Source organism: Neoarius graeffei, chromosome 14, assembly GCF_027579695.1.
Source record: "Neoarius graeffei isolate fNeoGra1 chromosome 14, fNeoGra1.pri, whole genome shotgun sequence".
NCBI classification, from domain to species: Eukaryota; Metazoa; Chordata; class Actinopteri; order Siluriformes; family Ariidae; genus Neoarius; species Neoarius graeffei.
In genome coordinates this window covers 25,001-40,654 of record NC_083582.1, presented here as the reverse complement: position 1 = coordinate 40,654, position 15,654 = coordinate 25,001, and the positions used below count along the sequence as shown (strand labels likewise).

The window sequence follows — 15,654 nt, the reverse complement described above, 5'->3', positions numbered from 1 at the left end:
GCTCGCCTGCGACCCTGTAGAAGGATAAAGCGGCTAGAGATAATGAGATGAGATGAGATCTAGAGTTGTGACAAATTGTTTTATAAGGCCCAATTTGATGTACAGTGGTGGCATCAGCATGTTGTGGGGTTCACGAATAGCTCGGACTTGAAGTTGTTCTTACCCACAACAAACTTGGTCTACTGTGGCAAGTCCCATCTTTGGTAGTGCACCTTGGTGTCCCCGCTGTCCAGAGGTGGACAGTAATGAAGTACATTTACTCAAGTTCTGTACTTAAGTACACTTTTTGAGTATCTGTACTTTACTTGAGTGTTATTTTTTTGGAAACTTGTGACTTTAACTTTACTACATTTGAGGCAAATATCATACTTTTTACTCCATTGCATTTCTATCAAGGTCCTCGTTACTCGTTACTATGAAACAGCTTTGAAAATGGAGGGTTTTTTCTTTTCTTTTCTAAAATGTGATTGTTTTTTTCGCAGGTGACACTGAGCCTATCAGTAATCACTAGGGTCACGTCATGTCCATAGACTGGATAAAATCAAGTTCAGTGATTTCTCCGCAGCATTATTTAACATGATCAGTTGATGGCAGAATGGAAGGAGGCGGTTCTTCTGGGGAATGCACGCACTTATGGCCATATCTGGGATGTATGGATGCTGTCAGTCCCCACTCGCTTGCTCACTCGAGTTTGTTGACGGTGTAGTGGCTGCTGCTTTATGTCCCGGGGCTCCCTCATGCCTGTTTTACCTTCTGGCTCTCTCCTTTTAGTTATGCTGTCATAGTTAGTTGCCGGAGTCCCTGCTTGTACTCGGTGCAATATGTATACTGTTCCTACTTATTCAGGTGACATTGGGCATACCTAACCACCTGTGTTTTCTTTCCCTCCCCCCACCCCAAATCTGTCCCTCTGAGTTACATGGAGTCAACAGGAAATCTTTTGGTGGAGACGGTGGGGACCTCGACTGGCTATCGTAGCCTGCAGGGAATCGGCCGTCAGACATTCTGTCGCATGTCCCAGACCCGGTGAAATGTAACTGAATTGTCTTGGCCAGGCCTAAGGGTCCCATCTGCATCTCATCATTGCTGAGGAGTGTGCTCCCATTCACCCAATCAAGCATCCAGCCAGAGCAGGTCATGATATATTTTTTACCATATTAACATGCCATTGTTGTGTGTTATGCCTGATGTAAAGACTCTCGTCTCTGCGAGCCTACCACACAGATTTAATACTTGTCATTTTTAGGGCATACCTAACAACCTGTGTTTTCTTTCTCTCTCTCTCTCTCTCTCTCTCTCTCCCCCCCCCCATCTGTCCCTCTGAGTTACATGTTGATCCTGGGATTGAGATGCTGGCCTCTTCTGCCCCTCGGACCTGCTTGATCCATCCTGGTGCCCTGTGTCTGGTCGGAGTTTTATCGCCCCACTCCTGTGAAGGACGGCCCCATGAGGACAGTTGAGGGTTATACCTGTTAAAACTGTTAATATTATAGTCAGGCTGTCTGTTGTTGCCCAAATGAGGATGGGTTCCCTTTTGAGTCTGGTTCCTCTCGAGGTTTCTTCCTCATGTCGTCTGAGGGAGGTTTACCTTGCCACCGTCGCCACAGGCTTGCTCATTGGGGATAGATTAGGGATAAAATTAGCTCATGTTTTAAGTCATTCAAATTCTGTAAAGCTGCTTTGCGACAATGTTTATTGTTAAAAGCGCTATACAAATAAACTTGATTTGATTTGATTTGATATCGAGAACCCATGTTTCAATTTTCTGAAAGGATTAAATATTCATTTCGTTTTAAATGTTTGCTTTGTTTGCCAAAAACGAACCACATCATGGCCTACAAAAACTTATCATCCAACCTGCGGAAGCATATTGAGGTATGTAAACGTTTTATTCCAAGAGAAAGCTTGCAATGAAGTCGTTTGTGCTTTTAGAGCTAGCGATAACGTTGCAATAGCTGTGTAGTCTGGTTAGTCAAATGTCTTTCTATGGATTTTCCCATCAAGTTGCCATAGCCTTGTCCATGGCTAATGTTAACACATAGCTAGTTAACTTGGACACTGTTAGTTATCATGTAAAAACAGAGTTATGCTAACATAAATAACATTAACTTATCTGAATTCCTTTCAAAAATGTTTTAGCCTAAACTTGCCAAATAAACAGTGTAGAAATCTTTCTTTTCTAGTAACCTTAGCTGCCCAATATGATTTCGAGTTTGAAAAGAGTTTGCCAGCATGTCAGGTGCAGCTTCACTGACTAGCTAGCTTAACGTTAAACCACCATGATGGCACAGCATGCATTCATTTTGTAAATCCAGCAGGTTGCTTCAGAGGCATTAGGCTTTGTAAGTGTTGTGGCAATAATACAACAATGTGTTGACACAAAACATACAGTTAGGTCCATAAATATTTGGACAAAGACAAAATTTTTCTAATTTTGGTTCTGTACATTACCACAATGAATTTTGAACAAAACAATTCAGGTGCAGTTGAAGTTCAGACTTTCAGCTTTAATTCAGTGGGTTGAACAAAATGATTGCATAAAAATGTGAGAAACTAAAACATTTTTAAACACAATCCCTTCATTTCAGGGGCTCAAAAATAATTGGACAAATTAAATAATTGTAAATAAAATGTTCATGTCTAATACTTGGTTGAAAAGCCTTTGTTGGCAATGACTGCCTGAAGTCTTAAACTCATGGACATCACCAGACGCTGTGTTTCCTCCTTTTTAATGCTCTGCCAGGCCTTTACTGCAGCGGTTTTCAGTTGCTGTTTGTTTGTGGGCCTTTCTGTCTGAAGTTTAGTCTTTAACAAGTGAAATGCTGCTCAATTGGGTTGAGATCAGGTGACTGACTTGGTCATTCAAGAATTTTTCACTTCTTTGCTTTAATAAACTCCTGGGTTGCTTTGGCTTTATGTTTTGGGTCATTGTCCATCTGTATTATGAAACGCCGACCAATCAGTTTGGCTGGATTTGAGCACACAGTACGTCTCTGAATAACTCAGAATTCATCCAGCTGCTTCTGTCCTGTGTCACATCATCAATAAACACTAGTGACCCAGTGCCACTGGCAGCCATGCATGCCCAAGCCATCACACTGCCTCCGCCGTGTTTTACAGATGATGTGGTATGCTTTGGATCATGAGCTGTACCACGCCTTCACCATACTTTTTTCTTTTCACCATTCTGGTAGAGGTTGATCTTGGTTTCATCTGTCCAAAGAATGTTCTTCCAGAACTGTGCTGGCTTTTTTAGATGTTTTTTAGCAAAGTCCAATCTAGCCTTTTTATTCTTGAGGCTTATGAGTGGCTTGCACCGTGGAGTGAACCCTCTGTATTTACTTTCATGCAGTCTTCTCTTTATGGTAGATTTGGATATTGATACGCCTACCTCCTGGAGAGTGTTGTTCACTTGGTTGGCTGTTGTGAAGGGGTTTCTCTTCACCATGGAAATTATTCTGCGATCATTCACCACTGTTGTCTTCTGTGGGTGTCCAGGTCTTTTTGCATTGATGAGTTCACCAGTGCTTTCTTTCTTTCTCAGGATGTACCAAACTGTAGATTTTGCCGCTCCTAATATTGTAGCAATTTCTCAGATGTTTTTTTTTCTGTTTTCACAGCTTAAGGATGGCTTGTTTCACCTGCATGCACAGCAAAATCCCCAGTGTTGAATTAACACCCAGAGTGTTTATATAGGTCCAATTGGACCCAAATTAACTCTGAAAGTGTTAATTCAACACTGAGGAATTTGCTGTGTGGCGAGCTCCTTTGACCGCATGTTTTCTTCACAGCAAAATCTTCCAAATGCAAGCGCCACACCTCAAATCAACTCCAGGCCTTTTATCTGCTTAATTGAGAATGACATAACGAAGGAATTTCCCACACCTGCCCATGAAATAGCCTTTGAGTCAATTGTCCAATTACTTTTGGTCCCTTTAAAAACAGGGTGGCACATGTTAAGGAGCTGAAACTCCTAAACCCTTCATCCAACTTTAATGTGGATCCCCTCAAATGAAAGCTGAAAGTCTGAATGTTATGCCCATGTCCATTATATAACTATAACTTAAATATGTTTCAGTAAACAGGTAAAAAAAGAAAATTTGTGTCAGTGTCCAAATATATATGGACCTAACTGTACTTTTAATACTTAAGTATTTTTAAAAGCAAGTACTTCAGTACTTTAACTGAAGTAAAAATTTGACTGGACAACTTTCACTTGTATCAGAGTAACATTTGACCAGTGGGATCTGTATTTTGACTTGAGTAATGAAGTTGGGTACTTTGTTCACCTCTGCTGCTGTCCCAAAGACAAAGATAGCAGAGAAATTTGGTAAAAACTTTCTTGGAGACCCATCAGAATTGCTACCATTTTGAAGTCTCCGCTAACCTCCTAGCTGGGCTCTTCGAGGCATCCAGCAATGACTTGATGTTGTTGTTGTAATCCTATTCGAGGTAGACCAAGTGAGACAAGGGAAGAGACAAGTACTTGTTCCTGTTATGGAGCAACACAGGCTTTGAGGCTCTTGGATGAGCTGTCAATGAAGAGGCACCACTCGTTCAAGCTACTGGAAATTCCAGTTGTGGTGAACAGACCGGCCACATTGTGGCAGAAGCAGAGCCCACCTCGACAGGTGAAGAAGATGGAAAAAAAACAACAAGATAGCAATACTTCCTAGGACTTCCTACAACTTGCACACTTTCATCCAACAAGTTCCACTGCTTGAGCCTAGATGTTAAAAGTTTGGCACTGGACTTGGTGAGGCCAAGATCTCTGATGAAGTCTTTGAGGTCTTTTTGGTTGGGGTAGCACGGGCTTCTCTCCTAAGCTCCACCTCTGAAATTGCAAAATGTGTCTGCCAGATGCTTTTCACCATCTAAGAAAAATGCTGAAATGTTTCCATTTAGGGAGCTTGAACTAAAATAACTGGTACTATATTATATTTATTATACTTATAATCCGATTTATATTACCTGGAAAGTTCTAGAAAGGTTTAGAAATCTGGAAATATTCAGGAAAAAGAGATCTGGTATATAACACATTTTGAAATTTACCTATTTCCAGAATATTTCCAAAAACTTTCTAGAGCTACTTTTATTATTCCCATCTCATCTCATTATCTGTATCGGCTTCATCCTGTTCTACAGGGTCGCAGGCAAGCTGGAGCCTATCCCAGCTGACTACAGGCGAAAGGCGGGGTACACCCTGGACAAGTCTCCAGGTCATCACAGGGCTGACACATAGACACAGACAACCATTCACACTCACATTCACACCTACGCTCAATTTAGAGTCACCAGTTAACCTAACCTGCATGTCTTTGGACTGTGGGGGAAACCGGAGCACCCGGAGGAAACCCACGCGGACACGGGGAGAACATGCAAACTCCGCACAGAAAGGCCCTCGCCGGCCACGGGGCTCGAACCCGGACCTTCTTGCTGTGAGGCGACAGCACTAACCACTACACCACTGTGCCGCCCCACTTTTATTATTATTATTATTATTATTATTATGGGATAATTTGTTTGTTCGTTCACATAGAAAAAAATCTTATTTTGAAATTTGCCATTTTTTTCTGACTTTATGTGAATGAAAAGATGCAAATTGCCCATTTTCTAAATAAAAATAGTTAGATTTCAAAATACCAATTTCCTTGTCACAAAAGCAAAGTTTGAAAGGAATAATATACATTTTCTATGCTTCTGCAATATAAGCAATTAGAAAAAAAATGCTACATAGCGTTAGCTACGTTTCCTATCCAGATTTATGTCCCCGAAATCTGCCCCTTTGTATCTCCCACCTACAGATCACACTCCATCAAACAGACTGAGAAACATAGATGTGGTTGTTATAGTGACAGCAACCGCATCTATTACGACTCCCTATAAAACGCAGTTGATAAAACTTTAAGAAACACCTATTAGGGGTTAATTAAGGTCTTGTTCTTTAATCAATAAATCACAAATTAGACACTTGTATTCACTATAAATTAGACTGTATTCATAAACACTGGTATTGCTTCATAATTTAGGATGTGTTGTGTGAAAATGACCAAGAAATGTACTATTAATTGTGACAAATTATTAAATTCTCTCATTATTCAAACTGTTGGGCATGAGTTAATAATCTAAATTCACATCTTATTAGCATATAATTGGCAACGTCTTATACAGTCCCCTCCAAGTGTATTGGAACAAGGCCAAGCCTTTTGGTTTTCCTATACACTGAAGTCACTTGGGTTGGAAATCAAAAGGCACATATGAGATGACAGATTAGAATTTCAGCTTTCATTTCCTGAGATAATCTAGAGATGTTTAAAAAAAAAACTTGGGAAAACCTTGGCACCTTTTCTTTGAACCCATTCAATTTTCAGTTGAACAAATTATATATATATATATGAACATGTGATGGACAGATGTTGTCCAGGTGTGCCCTGTTAGATTGACTCTAAACAGTTAAGAGCTCTGAATAGCTCCTCTTGGTCTGAACCCTGGCTTTCACCTGTGAAGGTTACATTTGTTGTTAAAAAAAGGACAAACCAACATGAAGACCAAAGAGCTGACTTTGTGAGAAAAGCAAGACATTTTGAAGCGAAGAAAACATTGAAAATCCATCAGAGCCATTGCACGAGCATTGGACAACAATTTGGAATGTCCTGAAAAAAAAAGAAACCACTGATGTATTAATACCCAGACATGAAATTCACAAAGAAATACAGAGGTGATCCATAAACATTCTGGAACCAAGATGAATCTTTACCAAAGTGATGGAAAGGCCTGGAGGTGTTAGGACTGGGACTGTTTTGGCCTCTAGAGGCCGCTGTTATTTCCTTTTCTTGTCATGTTTGTTTTGGCCTCTAGAGGCCGCCACTGTTTCTGTGTTTTATGTTTGTTGTTTTCCATGTGTCTTGTGCCCCGCCTAGTCCTCATTAGTGTCACCTGTGTCCTATTTTAGTGTGTGTATAAATACCCCTCTGTTTGTTCCCTTGTCACGGAGTCTTTTTCCTATGCTATGCTGTTAGTGCTAGTTCCCTCTGTCCCATGTACCTTGCCTGTGTCTTAGTATTCTTGGTTTTGTTGCTTTCTTTTGGACTTTGTGGATTTTGTTTTGCCCTTTGTATCTTCTGAGCGTTTGAGTTTTTGCCTCTTCTTTTCTTAGTTGGATTTTGGACATTGAACCTTGGGATATTTTTATTTTTGTATATCTTCTGAGCTTTGGATTATTCTTTTTGTTTTTTCCTTGGATTGTATATATTTTGTAAATAAACTTTTTGATACTTTTCTATTTCCGCCTCACGCCTCTGCACTTGAGTCATCCCCCTGGTGGCCTAGTGGGGGTTTGCTGGATTATCACACCAGCGAACCAGGTTCGAATCCCAGCAAAACCCTAACAGGAGGTGTGGAAAAAAAGGATCTGCTCATGATCCAAAGCTCATGGGTGAAGCACAGTGGTGGTTGTGTCATGGCTTGGGCTTGCATAGCTACTTCTGGAACAGACTCACTAATCATTATTGAGGATCGATCTCATGATGATAATGGTAGCAGCAGAATGAATACAGAAGTCTACAGAAACATTCTGTCTGACAATTTACAGAGAAATGCATCCAATCTAATTGGGAGGAACAAGACAAGACAACGACCCAAAACACACGGCAACACAACACAGGACTTCATCAGGAGAAAAAAGACTGGACAAGTCAATCAGCAGACCTGAACCCACCTGAGCAGCATTTCACCTCCTGAAGAGGAGACTGAAGGGAGAAACCCCCCCAAAAAACAAACAACTACTGAAAGAAGCTGCGCTACAGGACTGGAAGAAGAAGAATGCAACAGTTTGGTGACATTAGTGGGCTTGATGCAGTTATTGTAAGCAAGGGATATGCAAACAAATAGTGTTATTTACTTTTGCTCAACTAAAAATTGTGTGGCCTACCACCAAAAGTGCCATGTTCTAAGTTGTTTAACACATCAGGAAATGAAAGCTGAAAATCTGAAATTTCATCTGTTCATCTTTTGATCTCAAACCCAAACAGTAAAATCATAAGAAGTTGCCTTGCTGTTCCAATTTACAGAATTTACTATACCTGTGGCAACAAGTGACTTCTGCAGACTTCTGAAGGTACTAACACTACATGACATGTTCCATATTAATGAATGCGTAAACATTTTATGATTAATTCTTTACATTAAAATTTGAACACTCGATAGAGGTAATGCTCGATAGTCTCATATAGTTGTTTAAAATAAGACAATAGTTATTTTTAGTTTGTTCTGTGGATGAAACATATACTGGCCTTTTAATAGTGCTTTTTAACTTTTAATTAGTAATATCTGTAATTTGTAACTGTAATTTAGAATATAGAAAAATCTGAAATATTCAATTTTCTTATTCATGTTTTATAAGCTCCAAGTGAAAACCGGTCAATAATTTAATGAAGCATTAATTGTACATTATCACAAGTAATAATGCATTTATTAGTCATTTCTACACAACAGGTCCCCAATTATGAATGAATACCAGTGTTTATGAATAAAGTTACAAATAAACCATTTAGAAGTATCTCATTTTGGCTTTATTGAACAAATAGGATCTTAATTAATCCTTAATTATTGCTTAAAATAAATAATTTTTTTTTTTTTACTCCGGTTGGTGTGTATTGTGTGTTATGTGATGGCAGTTGCTCTGCAGTTATTTGACCCAGCAGAGATCAGTTCCAGGCATTACTATTCTCCAGACAATAAATGATTGGCTAATTAGATCCTGTGCTCATAAAAGTGAGGAAACACATCTACAAAGACAGAATGGCTATATGAAGCAGGCTGTTCGACTGGCTATAATTGTGTTATCACAGGCGTGAGCACAGGTTCAGGGTTGGCAAGAGACATCTTAATGCAGTGTGGAGACTAAAGAAACTATTCGTCAGTCTGTCTGTCTCCTTGTTGGTTTGTGCGTCCGTCTTCCCATATGGTAGTCTCCAAATAAATCAATAAGTTAGTCTGCTGATCAGTCTGTTAGTCTGTCATGATTGCTTTCCACAATCAATTACAATTTCTAAGTCAAATGTGTTTCTTTAGCATTATAGTTATTCTAATATCCACTTTTATTCCTAAAGCATGTATAAAGTATTTTGGAGAGTTTGTCTCTTACAATTTTCAAACAAAGCACAGACACATGAGCACATAGACACAAATACGTATGTTAACACATTTAGGTGTCCACATACAGTAGGGTGTACCAAGAGTTTATTAGCTGGATTGTTAGCCATCAACAAAGTTAAGCTGCTTGTCCAGTCTTTGGCGAGAGACAATATGTACAACAAGCCAGCCTTGTCCTTGGTTTTGTGTTCTATGTGTAAGAAAGCATGGCAGCATGGATAAAGGAAATCAGGGGAAGAATAGGAGAATCTGGCTGTGTAACAAGCATGAGGAGCAATCAGAGAGACAGACAAAGAGAGAGAAAGAGACATTACCCCTCTCCTTCTCCATCACCTCCTCCACTGTGTGCAAACCAGAGAGGATCAGAGACGGCCAGAGAGACAGGCAGCACACACAGAAAAACAAACACCAACACAGACAAAGCACAGAACACACACACATACTGAAACAGGGGAAGAATGTAGGAGGAGGAAAAACATCAATATGAGACAGTGAAAGAATTCCCCAAAATGACAGCATAGAGGGCAAACTGTGTTATATGTGGACACCTAATCTAGTACAAACACAGAGATACTCACAGAGGATATGAACACACAATGTCCATCAATCTTACCATTAACAACATACATGGAGTAGACATTACCACGCACAGCCAGAGGGTGCCAGCGACACCCTGGAATACCTGAGGGATACAACACTATGTCTGGGCATGAATGGAGAGAATATAAGAGGATGGTTGGAGGAGAGGGAGTAGAATAGGACTGTTCTTGTATGAGGTATGATGAACCCGATATCCACCAAAACAAACCCATCCACAAGGAGCTTTGAGTGAAAACCAGAGGAGCAGCAAGGAAGAAGGGCTGAGGTTACTTTAAGAGGAGAATGGGTTCGCTTCAACACAATCATGTGCGAGTGAATACGGAGTTAACAGATTAAATTATTTGCAATTTGTGAACTCGATGAGGCTGCTGACTGTTCAGTTCCACAGCCAACATGTGGGTTCTTTTTGACAAACAGCTACTTATCTGCAGTGGCTGTGATTGTGTGAGTATGTCCAAGTATGCATGATCAATATGAAGGTGAACTAGAAGGTGACAGTGTGTGCATGTGAGTGCTGTTAACTGTGGCAGCTATGACTGTAGGCTGTGGTGGGTTCTGGGAACTGAAGCCTGGAATGGACTCCGGTGCTGATCTTACATTTACATGTACTCTATATATAGAGACAGCATGTTCACAACTGAGAAAATGAACAGAGACAGAACAGAGGAGAGATGTCAAGTTCGTGAGAAAGAGTTTGTGTGTTGAAAGATGGCACTCCAGGGGGTCCAGGAACCATTTGGCTGCATCATGGTTTTTGGTCAACAGGGACAGAAGAAGAACAAAGGACAGGCAGCAGGCATGGGGAGAAAAGAAAAAACTGAGGACACAATACCACGCTGACACAGCAGGACACAGCTGAGGGTCCTAGAGAACACTTACGTGAAGGCAAAGGCTACCAGGGCACCACTGACCACAATAAAGTCCAAAATGTTCCATAGGTCACGGAAATATGAACCCTGGTGGAGTACCAAACCGAGATCCACCATCTGAGAGAGAGAGATGTGGAAAAGACCACTAAGTTACAAATATCCAACTGGTTATACAGGATGCAGCTCCTAGTCCATTCAGAAAAGGTGTTCAAGATGTTTAAGGATGCTGAAGGTGTTGAAGGTGTTTACCTTTATAAGCATCTCAAAGGTGAACACACCTGTGAAGACGTAGTCAAAATAACGCAGAACCTGCAGATTGAGATAGAGAAACATGGTGTTGGACTACAGCATTGAGGGTGATAGCATGAGATGGATAGATGTATACCATTACAGATTTGGTTTCCATGTTGGTAAAAACACATACAGTGTCTTCCAAAAGTATTCATCCCCCTCAGTGTTTGTCCCGTTTTGTCGCATTACAAGCTGGAATTAAAATGGATTTTTGGAGGGTTAGCACCATTTGATTTATACAACATACCGACCATTTTAAAGGTGCACATTGTAATTTTTTGTGATACAAACAATAATTAGGATGAAAAAACAGAAATCTGGAGTGTGCATAGGCATTCACACACCCCAAAGTCAATACTTTATAGAGCCACCTTTTGCTGCAATTACAGCTGCAAGTCTCTTGGGGTATGTGTCTATTACCGGTAGCTTAGCACATCTAGCCACTGGGATTTTTGCCCATTCCTCAAGGCAAAACCATTCCAACTCCTTCAAGTTATATGGGTTGCGTTGGTGTACAGCAATCTTCAATTTATGCCAAAGATTCTCAATTGGATTGAGGTCTGGGCTTTGACTTGGCCATTCCAAGACATTTAAATGTTTCCCTTTGAACCACTCCAGTGTAGCTTTAGCAGTATGTTTAGGGTCGTTGTCCTGCTGGAACATAAACCTTCATCCCAGTCTCAAACCTCTGGCTGACTCAAACAGGTTTTCCTCCAGAATTGCCCTGTATTTAGTGCCATCCATCTTTCCTTCAGTTCTGATCAGCTTTCCTGTCTCTGCAGATGAAAAACATCCCCACAGCATGATGCTGCCACCACCATGCTTCACTGTAGGAATGGTGTTCTCAGGGTGATGGGAAGTGTTGGGTTTGTGCCACACATGAAGTTTCTAAAAGGTCATCAAAATGACCTGTTTGGAGGCTCCTTGGTTTTCATGTTGCTTGCTTAGTGTTGCAGAGTCAGGGTCCTTCCAGAACAGGTTGATTTATACAGACATCATGTGAGAGATCATGTGACACTTTGATTGCACACAGGTGGATCTTAATCAACTAATTATGTGACTTATAAAGTGAATTGGTTGGACCAGCTCTTATTTAAGGGTTTCATATGAAAGGGGGTGAATACTTATGCACACTCCAGATTTCGGGGGGTCCCCCATCTTAATTATTGTTCATGTCACAATAAAATAAATAAATAATTTTTTTTAATTTAAATTTAAAAAAATGTGCACCTTTAAAGTGGTAGGCATGTTGTGTAAATCAAATGGTTCTAACCCTCCAAAAATCCATTTTAATTCCAGCTTGTAATGCGACAAAACGGGACAAACACCAAGGGGGATGAATACTTTTGCAAGACACTGTATTTCACAGCAGTGTAGCAAGAGAACAGATGGAGCACATGTTAAGCAGAAGAACTGGCTCACGTTGTTCCGGGGGGAGTCGGGCCATACAGGGTCTTCGGCAGCAAGAGCAATACTGCTCATAGCAATGACCAGCAGAATGCACATCTCAAAGTACCTCAGAGTCACGATATAGTGACACAACCTGCGAAACCTATACACACACACACACACACACACACACACACCACTTTCTTTCGGATTTGAGATTTAGTCTGACAGGTTTAAACATTGGACCTGGGAGCTTAGTGTAGTAGCCACACTTGAAAACCAGCTGAGACCAGAAACCAAAAGACAAATCAAAAGACAAAATAATCTGGCCTGAAGCAGTATGGAATTAATGCTGCTTTAAATATGTATCGTGTATCCAGGGGCTGGTGCAGGGTAGTATCCAGGTAGTTTTGTGTCAGAGTAGATTATTATCAGGTTGGTGTCAGTTCATTTTAGTGTAACGTTAAATTAGTAGCCAGGTAGTTTAGTGTCCTGGTGTAGAATAGTTTAGAGTAGTATTTATGTTTCGGTTATGTGATGTTGGATGCTATATAAACGCACAATAGGTGTTTAGTATAAATACCATATATTCCTGTACTGATGTAGTTTGAGAGATGTGTATTTATAGCCTTGTAGTATAGTATGGATTCTAAGTACTCAGGGCAAACTGAGGTGTTAGTGTAGTTACAGAGTGCTGAACTCACGGGTTAGTCGTGGACAGGATGAACATAGAGCTGTAAGGGGGCATAGGTTTAGGCCCTCCATCATCTTTGTTATCATCATCCTCATCATCACCTTTTGTATCCTCCTTCTTGGGCAGCGGCTCTGTGTTTGCATTCTTATTGACTGTGGGATAAAGGTTAGAGAAGAGCTGAAACAGGTGTTCACAAATGAAATGACAGGCCAAAAAAAAAAAAAAACCTGTAAAGTAACTATTCTCTTCTACAATTTTTGACAGCTACTCATCTCTACTACAGTGCTACAGTTTTGTGAGCATCTTGGTTAATTCTTCAGTCAAAAGGCATTTAAGACACCTGACATACAGGATCTGTACACTTTTATATTCTCCAATCTCTCTTTCCTTTCACTTCTCACCCTGCAGAATGGCGTTGGCAGAAGGGAACATGGGTGACATGTCTATGGCCATGTAATCTGGCTTGGTGTCCCGATGAACAAGGTTAATGGTGGTGGAGGCGGGGTTGGTGAGAATAAAACTCCTCTCTGTGGCCGTGGGAGCGAGGCGGGAACCCTGGGTGCTGCTGACCAGGCTGAGGAGGCTGGCATGTGGGGTGGAGCGGCTGCTTGGCCCGCGGGGATCTGAAGGAACCAGTGGCTGGGTAGCAAGCTTACTGTTCATCACATTGTCCAGATCCTCACTATACTGGCTGTCCTGCCTAGACAGAGTCTTCTGAATGGGACGAGTGGTGGAGAGAGTAGGGCCCTCCCTAAAGAGAGAAAAAGAGAGAGAGGGGAACTGGCAAGGAGTGCAGGTACAGACAAAACAGCAGAGAAGGAGAATGTATTTATACTAATAACTGAGAAAAAATCAGTGTTAAAATAAACTGACTTCCTGCGGTGTCTGCTCTGCTCTCCTCTTTCCCTCCGCCCATCTTTTTCTCCATGTCGGTGACACCTCTGTCTCCGCTCGGCTCCATCTACTTGCTCGGTTTCCACCAATACCTCTGTGCCCTTGTTTCGGTGCCTCCTGCTTCCTCCACCACTCTCAGCTTCTTCATCTAGAGCCTTACGGTGTTGGCGAGAGCGTCCAGTTCTTTGCCCACGATGTTCTCTTTTCTGGTGTGGATCCCTCATGCCCACCTCAGTGCCCTCTGTGCTAGGATGGTTCTCAGCTTTCCTGCGGCCTTGGTGAGACTCTGTGGATTGTCCTCTCTCCAGAGTCCGGGCTGGAGCAGATCCTCCGCCTCTTCCCCCACCTCCTACTGTAGGATAGAATGGTGGCTGTTTGTGTAGTAGCTCCTCTCCTGGCCGGTTCTTGTTAGTGTTGTTGTTTCGGTTTTCTTGAGGATCCACCACAAGTGGCCGGTCCAGGTGAGTCTTCATATCAGGTCGGATGTGGCGGGAGTATGATACCTGTGGGAACAGACACAGTTTGAAATAACATATCACAAATTAATTAAAGGCTGAGGCACAAGGCAGTGGTTGGGGGAGTGGCGATGGGAAGGTCAGGCTTGGGCAGCTTTCTGATGCCTAAGTACAATAAGGTCCAGGGCAATGAGAAGCAACTTATGGTCCAAGGAGAAGTGAGGGAAGCTATGGATGAAGTAAGAACAAGCATGGCAGGCATGAGACAGCAGGGAGCTTGGATGAGATGGGACAGTGCGATGGAACAAAGGCTCACTTGGTCCGACATCTGGCGAGCAGAGCCCCAGTGCATAAAATTCCTAATCCAAGCTGTATATGACATCTTACCTAGCACAACAAACCTCCACCTATGGAGGAAGACTGATGCACCTTCCTGCCCTTTCTGCTCTGGGAGAGGAACACTTGAACATATACTGAGCAGCTGCCCGAAGGCCCTAGGGGAGGGGTGCCATCACTGGCATCATGACCAGGTGCTGAAAGCAGTTGCCCAGAGTTTCTCTTCAGCCATAACAAACAGCAGGCCCACCTGCCCTCCCAGGAAGCAGATGACATTCATCAAGGCAGGAGAGCAGCCCAAACCACAACCAAGAGCTTTGGTGGATCTACTTTCCAATCACACAAGACTGGCAGTTCACGGTAGACATAGACAAGCAGCTGAACTGTCTGGCACACATTGTAGTAACATCACTGGGACCAGATATTGTCATTTTGTCAATGAATTCAAAACAGCTAGCCCTGATAGAGCTGACAGTGCCCTGAGAAGAACACACAGAGGAGGAATTTGAGAGGAAGTGTGCCACACCGGGCGGCATGATGGTGTAGTGGTTAGCACGGTCACCTCACAGCAAGAAGGTTCTGGGTTCGAACCCAGCGGCCGGCGAGGGCCTTTCTGTGTGGAATTTGCATGTTCTCCCCGTGTCTGCGTGAGTTTCCTCCGGGTGCTCCGGTTTCCCCCACAGTCCAAAGACATGCAGTTAGGTTAACGTGGGGCGGCCTTGGGCTGAGGTGCCCTTGAGCGAGGTACCGAACCCCTGACTGCTCCCTGGGTGCTGTGTGTGGCTGCCCACTACTCTGGGTGTGTGTGCGTGTGTTCACTGCTTCAGATGGGTTAAATGCAGAGGATGAATTTCACTGTGCTTGACGTGAACATGTGACAAATAAAGGTTTCTTCTTCTTCTTCAAGTATCAGGAACTTCTAGAGGAGTGCAGGAAACAGGGTTGGCAAGCACATTGCCACCCAATGGAAGTA

The 15,654-nt window shown here is 42.1% G+C and overlaps 1 protein-coding gene across 1 annotated transcript in view; it reads right to left on the bottom strand.

Moving 5' to 3' along the window:
- Nucleotides 1–15,654, bottom strand: part of LOC132898637 (voltage-dependent P/Q-type calcium channel subunit alpha-1A-like) — a gene marked incomplete at its 5' end in the record, with an annotated part of 103,802 nt that overhangs the window by 87,082 nt on the left and 1,066 nt on the right. The window contains 6 exons of the mRNA XM_060940359.1: nt 10,633–10,739; nt 10,872–10,931; nt 12,336–12,465; nt 13,007–13,148; nt 13,398–13,747; nt 13,870–14,393. Of these exons, the coding sequence (XP_060796342.1) occupies nt 10,633–10,739; nt 10,872–10,931; nt 12,336–12,465; nt 13,007–13,148; nt 13,398–13,747; nt 13,870–14,393 (1,313 nt within the window). The remainder of the gene's footprint in view (nt 1–10,632; nt 10,740–10,871; nt 10,932–12,335; nt 12,466–13,006; nt 13,149–13,397; nt 13,748–13,869; nt 14,394–15,654) is intronic.